The 11106-nt window shown below is 35.7% G+C and overlaps 1 protein-coding gene across 1 annotated transcript in view; it reads left to right on the top strand.

Annotated features, from left to right (window-relative positions):
* LOC131728513 (prospero homeobox protein 1-like) overlaps positions 1–10679 on the top strand; it is a 10815-nt gene extending 136 nt beyond the window's left edge. Inside the window, exons 1-2 of the mRNA XM_059019495.1 lie at positions 1–117; positions 8693–10679. The exon at positions 1–117 is cut by the window's left edge and continues 136 nt beyond it. Of these exons, the coding sequence (XP_058875478.1) occupies positions 55–117; positions 8693–9034 (405 nt within the window). The 5' untranslated portion in view covers positions 1–54 and the 3' untranslated portion in view covers positions 9035–10679. The remainder of the gene's footprint in view (positions 118–8692) is intronic.
* The last annotated feature ends 427 nt before the right edge of the window (positions 10680–11106 follow it).

The raw sequence follows: 11106 nt of genomic DNA, 5'->3' as shown, positions 1-11106 counted from the left end.
CTATAGCAAATTCAGGAAGGACTTTCACCTAACCACTTAAAAAAGGCAAAGCTGATGTTCTTTTACACAAGATACCCAAGCTCCAACATGCTCAAGATGTTCTTCTCTGATGTGAAGGTAAGATTATCTTTTTTTGGTGCTGTTTAATGTGAAATAGTTGTTGTGTCTTCTTTCTTGGGATAGCGATGGAGGGACAATATATTTAAACAAATAATCAACTTTGAAATGGTCTTTTCTAACTTCAGTTCAAATTTTTAGTGTCAGCATAGACTTGAAAGAACAAATGATGAGAAAAGTGCTTCTATCTTCATTGTTTAGAGGTTTCTATGCTCGAATGCTTCTGACAACATATGCGTGCTTCAAGAGCTTTTGTTGTATAAAATCTTCGTACATTCAGCTGCTGCTTCGGAATTAAAAACAAAACAACAACAACAATGGTGATTATTGTCTCTTATTTACAACTTAATTTGTTGTTGATTTCAGTGTACACTGAGCATAAGGAGGATAAATAAAGTGACAGATTCAGGCCACATTATTCAAATGAGGATAGGAAGGCTGTCCCCTCACAGCTGCACTCTCCCTCTGCCTACCGAGTTACACAACCTCCTAACTTTGTCATTGGGGGCTACTGACCTGTCAGTAATTGCACACCATGTGGCTAACTGTACCGGTGTAAACTACTACTCAAGAAAACCATACTTCACAATTGATACTGCTGATTTCAATTTCCCCATAGTATTTTACCAATTTGTTCATTGTGTCTATTTACAATGTTTTGTTGTTTTCTTTCTATGGTCTTTTAATGTGTCATTTAGGGCCCTCTTGAAAAAATGTGTTTATCTATATTAAAAACAAAACAAAAAAATCACCAACAAAAAAAATAAGTTCCAGACTCTACAAGACCACCTCCCCCATGTGCAATGAATAATATATATTGAAATAAAAAAACCCTGACACAAGTGTATTGCGTTTTAAAGCATGACAGAGGTGTGGTTAAGATGAGATAATCCCACCCACAAGGCCTTACGCAGCTTTTTATATGAATGTGCAAATATGTTTCAATGTTATTAAAAGGAATTCTTAGGAATATCATTTTTCTAAGTTTGATAAATGGCATAATTGTGTGAGCTGCTAATACTGACCTGCCATTGCTTGTGTGGTGGAGAAATTCAGGCTGACACACTGAATGGAAGTTCGCATTCACTATTAACATGCATTGTGGTAGTTATAACGATATTCAACACAACATAGTACCAATGAGTTCTTGTAAAAAAGAAGAAAAAAATATAGATTGTTTCAAGGGTTTTTTTAACTAAGTTTTTCAATGTTTCTGCTTCCCTCATGTGGCCTTGTGAAGAAGGGATGCTGAAGTGTGCTGTTGAAATAAGTGTGGGGAGCACTCATTTTTTTCTTCACTAATTGCTTACCAAGAATCGTGCATCATATATGACTTTGCGAGATATACTTAGGATTTACTGTAACTGTTTTGCTAGGGGGGAGAGCTTAGGTCGGCCAGGGTGTCCTCGTCTCACCGCGCACTAGTGACCCCTGTAGTCTGGCCGGGCGCCTGCGGGCTTGCCTGTAAGCTGCCCAGGGCTGCGTTGTCCTCCGGCACTGTAGCTCTGAGGTGGCTGCATGGTGAGTCCGCGATATGAAAAAAAAAACGGGCGACTAATGGCACACACTTCGGAGGACAGCGTGTGTTCGTCTTCGCCCGTCAGCGCAGGGGTGGGAGCGATGAGCTGAGCTAAACAAAATAATTGGACACTACTAAATTGGGGAAAAAATAACAAAAAACTAATTGGCTACTACTACATTTTATTAAAAAATAATAAAAATAAAAAAGCAGCGGTCGGCTGATGGCACACGCTTCGGAGGACAGCATGTGTTCGTCTTCGCTACTCCCGAGTCAGCGCGAGGGTGGTAGCGGTGAGCTGAGCATAAAAATAATTGGATATTCTAAATTGGGGGAAAATACAAAAAGAATTGCCAACTACTAAATTTATTAAAAAAAACAATTAAAGGCCATTTATATTGAATTAATAAAACACAGGGTTATATAATTTTGCAACCGTGCAATATTGGTGTGAGGCCTAAGGTGCATGAACATTAATCAAAACTAGCTATAACTGCAGTAGGCATTTACCAAGCAGCATGTTTTTTTAAAGTTAAATAATGGGTATAATTAGAATGTGTGTATATATATATATATATATATATATATATATATATATATATATATATATATATATATATATATATATATATATATATATATATACATATATATATATATATATATATATATATATATATATATATATATATATATATATATATACACACACACACACAGTTGTAGTCAAAAGTTTACATACCCCAATGGAAAAGTATAATTTCTCGAAAACAAATAATTATAAGAAATCTTTTGTAGCAAAAGTTTTGCTTTTGTGGATGAGGAAAAAAAGTTACAAGAAATAGAGTCTACAGTTATTTATTTCCGAATTTTCTTTGCAAAACTCGTAAATGAAATTAATAGCTAGTTGAGGCACCTTTAGCAATAATAACCTCTTTTAAACTATTAGGATATTTGTCAATGAGCTTTTGGCATGATTCTTGAGTGATTTTTTTTTTTTTTTTTTTTTTTTTTTTACCATTCTTAAACCCAAAATTGTTCCAGTTCATTCAAATTCCGAGGACTTCTCTTGTGCACAGCCTTCTTCAACTCATACCAAAGATTTTCAATCAGATTTAGATCGGGACTTTGACTAGGCCATTCCAGAACTTTGATTTTATTCTTCTTTAACCATTTTGAAGTAGATTTTGATGTGTGCAATCAATCTCGGATTGTTATTAATTCTTCTACTTGTTCTTGGTGAAAGAACCTTCTTTCTTCCAGGCAAAGGGAGCATTATGACAGTACCGTGAGTCTTGATAATAGAAACAATAGTTGAAATTGGGATACTCAAATGCTTGGAAATCTTCTTGTATCGTTCTCCAGCTTTATGACAATAAATATTTTTCTGCCCAAGCTCTTCAGGTAGCTCTTTACTTTTTCCCATATTAACTTATTGGTAATGACAGCAATCATCCTTTGCCTAACCCTGTCATACTCGCTAAGAATGTTCACCTACAATCCAGCATTTTCTAGACTTTTCTAGAATTAGGTTCTGCATTATCGTATCGAAATTTCCAGCACCTTTTAGACAATAATATAATAGCATCAAAGGGTATGAATACTTTTGAATTAGCATTTTTGGAGTTTTGCAAAAAAATTGCTGAAATAAATAATTGTAGACATCTATTTCTTATAACTTCTTTTTTTCCTCATCCACAAATGCAAAACTTTTGCTACAAAAGATTTTTCCTGAAATTCTTTGTTTTCGTGAAATATCTAGGAATTATACATTTCCATTTGGGTATGTAAACTTTTGACTACAACTGTGTGTGTGTGTGTGTGTGTGTGTATTGTTACCCGGCCGCCACTCACGGTCGTTCGTTGCCCCTTTCAAAATGAACCCAGGACACAGAAATTGAGTTTTTGAGCGCTGACGCGCTATTTTTAATAAACAACAGAAAAAAAACACCGAGCTCCGTTTTAGAGTGCTGACTACACATGTCAGGAACCTTTTCTAATTCACAGGACAGCTGAGCTGTTTTACCTGTTAAAAATAAACACACAGTTTAACAATAAAACAAAAGGAACACACAGTTACCTTTCTTAGTACGATTGAGCACCTCTTCAATCGGGCTCCGTCACACAGCAGCCCTGAAGGGACTGGCTGTTTTCTTTAAATACCCTGCACCTGGCTCTAATTTGCAATAATAGCCAGGTGCAGGTAATAATTAATAGAATAATAAACAAAAACAATTACCACACGTTTTTAGGCAGGATGGATATTAACCCCCTCCCTGCTGTGTTACTATCTATCTATCTATCTATCTCTATCTATCTATCTATCTATCTATCTATCTAATCTATCTGTCTATCTATAATGAATCTGTGATTGCTTAAAACTTCATCATAGAAGGAAAAATAGATTGAATTATTGCCCTAACATCCTTACGCCACAGGTCAGTAGTCTCCATTTGTCATGTGATTGGTTTACATCGCTGTCAGTCCTGCCCGTTTTCAAAGGAACGCCTTTCTCCCCTGCACTCTTCACAAGAGAAAATGGCTGAACAGCGATTCTGTGAGTCAACAGAAAATTAATTACAAAACATACTACAAAAGAAAGATGCTCCAAACACTAAAATGGTGATTAAAACATCACTGCCACTTTTCTGACTTTCTGAAATTCAAACAAATTCAACTCGATGTAAACAGATATGACGGGCGGGATATAAACTGTATTATGCAGTAGTCGGCAAACCAGATGGAGACAGAGAAAAACTTTGATAACTATACGGTCTGAACTTCAAAAACATTTTCTGTTATTTATTTGTTATTTATTTATTTATGTATGCTGTATCGGCTGTATTCCCCAAAAATAAATAACCACTCGCTATTTTGTATTTTCTTACCAAAAACAATCATTTAGAAATTATCTCTAGTTTGTGTAGTTTTTATACTTGCTGTCTGTCCCGTCTCTGTTCCACTGGGGGTGCCTGGGGGTCGCTGTCAGTCATCACAGTGATCCGTTAGTACTGTAGTTTCACCCTGTTCTGACAGATCTCGTTGACTGAAGCAGTGCTAGAATGCTCTCATTTGCCAGCTACAGCACCTGTCATTCAAAGCACTTTGAAATTAGCAGGCTAAGGTGTAAGTAAGGTTTTGCTTTAGGTATACAGTGACAGTTACTAGTTTGATTTGAAAATGGGGCGCAAGGGAATAACACTCAATGAATATTGTGCACAATACCCTGACCGACTGCTGAAGTCTCTGCGGCAGGACGAAGTGGGCCCGTCTGCCTTGCCTCAGACTCTGAATAATAAGTGCAAGTTAGTTCTGTTCAACTATCTAATATTTTGTTCTATGCATATTATTTCTACTCGTAAATCTACGCTATAAAGGTCTGTGTAATACACTTTTATATGCTGCGTTTACTACAGCTTATTTGAGACAATTTTTAAATGTATAGCTCAGCTGTGACCAAATAGTATTTTTTAGAATGTTGGTAACCATGGTTTTGTTGCATGTTGAATATGATAAATGAGATGTTTTTCAATGGCATAAAAAGTCTTTTTTTTAAAGCGTAAAGGTCAATTTCACCCATTCTCTGCTCGAATTGAAAAATAAAGATCGAAAAAAACAGATTCTTTCTAAAATAAACGTCGATATTAATCGTCGATTTGGCAAAAAAATAAAAATCGAACAGTAGCAAGCCTAGCTATATTTAAACAAAATATAAAGTGATTATTTACTATCCAACCTTGCCTCACTTATTTTCTTGATTGATTCATATATTAAATATGTACTGCAGGCTCAGCCATAGTGGAAAATTAAATGCCCCTTGGGAAGACTGTTGTTACCGACAGGGTGCATTATAGCCCCCAGTCGGTAACAATGGTCTTCCCTCGGGTCAAGCATTTTCTACTATAGCCCTCCTCTCCAGTCTGTATTTTTTCTCTCTCCTCTCTTACTTTAAATGGCTAAAAATCAATTCTTACTTTTTTACCTTTAACAATTTTTGTCTTTCCTTAAATGTTTTATATTTGGATGCTTCTCAACAGATCAGTTGTCTTGACTATAAAAAATAAATGTAATATATAAATGTAAAATATAAATCTTCAGTAGTGGTGGAAAATAAACCTGTACAACTTCAGAGTAAGAACTTAATGTACAGATGTAGCAACATGTACAGTAAAGAACTAGTTACCTACACTATTGAATACTCAGTTGTCTCAACTATTAGGAATAAGCTGTAATATGTAATAGAAAATTATTTCCCGGACTTACTTCACAGAAAGTAGGTTAAAAATGAATGCATAAAGTAAAACATTTCTCTATCTTATCCTTCAACCTCATTTAAAACTTAAAACTGTTTGTTGAATTAATGTTCTTTGAGACTGGCAAATAGCTTTAATTCCTACAATTTGTATTTTGCCCAAAGCCTTGTGTGTGTGATGCTTACTGGCATGATGCCTCCCATTGCAGGAGTTCTTATTTAAACTGTGAGAGTAGACTAGATACTGGTGAGTTTACTTCTCATTCTGGCAGTTGGTAAAGTACAGTAGTATCATGTTACCTAGTTATTGACCCAAGAGAAAAAGGAGATGTAACTGCTGTTTGGAGTAGCGTGCTATATTGTAGTCTGCCTGAAGAACAGTCATTCACAGGCTTTTGAGCATTTCTGTGTTACGCAAATTATATTTCTCAGCCCTTCCACCCCTTTGAGTCAACTGCTGCCTGGCTAGATTAAGGTGTCAAATGGATTTGTTTTATGCATCTTTTGACTGTGCTCATTGAATATTTAGGAAGTTTCCTTTGCAAATATCAGGACGGAGGTATCCCATGGGAAGCATTAATCAAAGTCAGAGACTCTTCTGTTTTGGAAACACAGACCTTTTATTGTAGCAATTAGTTTTTGTAAAACACATTAGCAAAGCGCAGATGTCTTACTCTGGGGTTGTACAATAAACTGATCTGTTTCTTAATCTTTTATGATAGTACATACATTTTTAATAGAATCGCATGTAAACATCCTAAACAAAACAAAACAAAAAAAATCATATTTGTTTTGCCTGAGTTTGACATGCAAAACATCATGTTAGAGAGCATTATCATGTTTGTATTGACATTTTTTTTTTAATATCATTCATTACGCACTAGCTTTAAACAAATTGTTGTAGGTCACCCCTGCTCCATCAAGAGAAATCCATCTTGCTACCACATATTCAGAATAATTATTATTATTTTTCAGTATGACTTGGGGATGTTTGTTTGACAAGCAGATGACATGATCCTTAATTGCTGAGTTGTCATGTTCCAGTGACTGTGTTGTTTTGTCCACTGTGCATCTCTGGTATTTCGATTCTTCAGCAATACGCTTTAAAGCTCCCTTTATGCCCTTCTGCCAAACAATGTCATGCGGACTTACTTTTTTTGTATTCTCCATTATGTCATCCATGGGCCATTCTAGAAAAAAATACCCTCCCTTTTTTTCTCCTGCCCTTGTTCATGTGAGACAATGTCTTGTAACAATGCAAGAGCCTAATCTCCATGTCAAAGCAATGTTCATTCCCTAGTGCACAGCCTCCTATCATTTTGTAATGTTTTGTTTCTTATTCTAAAAGAATTAAAAAGGAACAGTAAGCTGTCATGGGGGCCTGTGGTCCTTATCTCAGTGTCTGGAAATTTGGACAGTGTATTTTGCTGCTGAGATAAAACGGAAAGAACTCCAAGTTCAGCAGATCGTAATGGGTTTAAATTCTATTGAAATCGGCAACCAGAAGATCAGATAACGGGGGTCTTTCAGTTGTCTTTTTTTAATCAGGTTCCCCGCAAGGCTGAATACAGACAGAGCAGACACACAGAGTGAATATATAATTCTTGGATAGGTTAAGTACATGTTTGAACTCTTGCAGGCAGAAGCGGTTTGATGATGACTTAATCATTTTTCTGGTCAATTATCTGTAAGAACTCTTGCAACTGCACAGCAATTATGATGCGGGCTGGCCTTTTGGGAGAAGCACCAGCCCTCCCAGCTTCTGTTTCCTTGTTACTTTTCCTTGTTAGATTCCCTGCCATGAATTTTCATTCACTTCATTATCTTAAATTTGCAAGCATTGAAACAACTTTCTACACGGTAATTATCACCAAGCCACCCCTCCCCCTCTCTCTCCACATACACTTTAGCTGTCATCTTGACAGAGGTCTGCATATTCTCATGGCCAGTGCTTGATAAGTGCTTGCTGTTTTGTTTTGTTTTTTTAATTATTATTAATGCACACCTTTCTTTTTTGGGAGGGGGGGGGGGGGGTGATGATTAATACCACAATGACAAAGAGGGACCAGCTAATAGAAAAACTCTTGGATTTATTGTTTTTAACTTGGCTAAGTGCAACTCAGCTGTCTGGTGAAAGCACACAATACTTTTTTTGCAGAAGGCTGCAGCACATGCTGCTATCACAGAGATCATCCTGCAGGGTCAAAGAGCATGAAGCTGCCGCGCCTGTGCATGCAAACCTGAGATTTAACTCCACAATGAATGCAGTGCCCAAACAGTCCAGAGCTCTGACAAAGAAAACCAAAATGATTTATTTGAGAATCCATTTTCTTATTTAGAAGCCAAATAGCTATAAGCATCCAGCTACTGATAATTCTGTATTTCTTTGAAAAAATTTGACTTTTTTCTAAATTATTTAAAGGGCTTTCATAAAGTGAAAATAAAGCTTGTTGTTGTGTTTTTTTTTGTTGGTTTTTTTTTTACTAGAACAGGAGCAGCTTTTTAATCTATACTTTAAGTATTTAATCAAGTGTAAGAGTTAACTGAAGAGAAGCAAAAGGGGTCATAGCACAGCTTTGTGACCCTGAGTTCAGCAGCATACAGTATACTCTATATACACCTCTGTTGTCACATTATTCTTGCTATGCAGAAATGGAAAACATTTCTTACAGACATAAAGATAAATCTATATGGGTGCAACTATGGAAGAGCCCAGAGAAACCAGTTTTAGGCTTCCATGTGAGTGGTTCTTTGTATATTATCAGTTATAAAACTGTGCTAATATAGTGATTCTTTTAAAACAGTTCAACAGATGCATCACTTCTCAGCTCATCAAGTGGTTCAGCAACTTTCGAGAGTTCTACTACATTCAGATGGAGAAGTTTGCACGGCAAGCGATCAATGATGGTGTCACAGGCACAGAGGAACTGAATGTCACGCGGGACTGTGAGCTGTACAGGGCCCTCAACATGCACTACAACAAGGCAAATGACTTTGAGGTAGGACTTTGTCTGGTTTGTAATGTAGAAGGAATTTGCCTAGTGGCAGAAAATAAATACATATTGTTATACAATGGTACTAAGATCCAGTCACCTAAATATTGTATTTCTAGTGTCAATTTCAATGACTTGCAAGTGACGGATTAAGTAAAACCTCGCAAAATGTGTTTATTCTTCTTTACAATTCCTGTTGTGTTTTTTTTTAAATAGATCAATATATTCTTACCTTTAAGCTTCAGTTTAGCAGGCATGCTTGTATATGCAAGATAAAACAAATGATGCAAAATAGTTGTAAGGCAAAACACTGTATTACAAGCAGTTGCCTTTTTTAAGTGCACTTTCCACTACTGGCTGAGGTCTGCAAGTTTCTGTTGTAATATTTAGAAATCATTAAAATATTGTACTGGTCAGATAAACTCCCAGTTTGCTAGCAAATTAGTACCAGCTATTTAAAATGAAGTATCTAATTATGTGTTTATTTTCCATAGCATTGGTGACAATATTAATTTAACCAGATTTCTGGTCTATTTCTCAAATTGATGTCCAGTGACCACCTGTGGGAAAATCCTAGGTGATCCCTGAAACATCCCCAAAATCATGCATCTACCACACTCTGATCCATTAATCTGCTAGTAAACACAGCATATCAACAAACACAATCTGTGACTCCTAACATCATCCTAGTTGCTATTTATCTACCTGAATATCTCAATATTTTTAATTGCTAATATGCAACAATGTGCTTCCCTTTACAATTACAATGACATTTTGCACAACAGAAAACTTTGAACTATTTAAAATAAGCAATAATTCTCATGACCTAATTTGCCATTCTCATGGTATATAATGAATACATTTATATATTATCGGTCCACAGTTGTTGTGGTCTATGGAAGGATCTATAATCGTCGAGATACAGCATTTGACTATAGATCTTTACAAGTTGTAGGTGTGTCTAGCTAGTGCCAGGCACACATTTTAAAGAATGAACCTTATTTACATATGAACACTTCGAATTTGCAAGCTGAAAGAAAAAAAAAAAAAACATGAATACGACTTTTTATGGCTGAGAGGTAAGTTAGGACAGATATTTTGCATATTTGGCTCACCAACAGGTGCCTGATCTAAGTGCCGATTAGAAGCTTGGTTCAGAGATCTTTTGCTAAGCAATGCAAATTTTCCAGAAAAAACAATTATAAAGAACGTTGCATTATCATACATCTGTTACGATGCTCAATTTTATAACCTGTAATTTTGAACACAAGTGGAAGAAAAACAACTAAGACTAAGGCTAAAATATAAAGAATAACTGAGGTTGAATACCTTTACCTGAATTTATCCTCCTCTACCTGTCAAGTACTGCTTACACAGAACCATGAAAGTGGAACCCAAGCCGATTCAGCAAATTGTACTTTAACATCATCAGAGTTCCTTCCACCTTGCTTGTGTCTCATGAATGAATATGTCCTCCTGTTTTGCTGATCTTTTGATGTTAATCTAGTCTGTCATTGTGCTTCAGCAATATGCTTTCTTTTCCTTTTGAGTTGTTGTTGTTGTTTTCTTTTTCTGCTGCCTTTTATCCTCTATAAATGTCTTTATTTCCTTCACTAACTTGTAATGAAGTAATTGTTGCATTCCTTATTATGGAACAAGTCGGAGCTGTAATTAAAGCAAGTTCATTAATTGCCTTTGTTGCGTTCATGTTTGTGTCTGCTAGTGTTTCCCCTTTCAAGCTTTCTTAGTTCCCCTCATAAGACAGTTTGCTGTGTAATTACTGCAGATTTGCTGCCCCTCCAGGCAACAAAACTTTGAGCAAATTAGCCTTTTAGCAAATTAGCAAATTAACTTTGATCCATTAGCAAATGTTGATAACGCAGATGTAACATAGGTTTTCAGAATGGTCTTTAGAATAACTTATTTATAAACATTTATATAGAAGTGGTATGCACCTTTTTTCTTTCTTTTTACCATACCATAGGTATCTGAAAATATCTGTTTTAATTTAGATTCATTTGACATTATGAAATGTATATCAAGTTGCTTGAGTCATAACATGAAAGGCATTGTTAGCTGATAAATTCAAAACAATATATTGCAGATATTTGATGTGCGGTATTCTATTTGAAAAGGAGCCTTCTATTGCATAATGTAAGAAAGAATATATCGATAATAATTTTTCTTTATTCTTGTGTTGTGTGAATGGGTTCTGTTTTGTTTTT

The sequence above is a fragment of the Acipenser ruthenus genome, unplaced genomic scaffold, assembly GCF_902713425.1.
Source record: "Acipenser ruthenus unplaced genomic scaffold, fAciRut3.2 maternal haplotype, whole genome shotgun sequence".
Taxonomy (NCBI): domain Eukaryota; kingdom Metazoa; phylum Chordata; class Actinopteri; order Acipenseriformes; family Acipenseridae; genus Acipenser; species Acipenser ruthenus.
The sequence above is the reverse complement of the archived record's forward strand: the minus strand, read 5'-3'. Positions and strand labels throughout refer to the sequence as shown.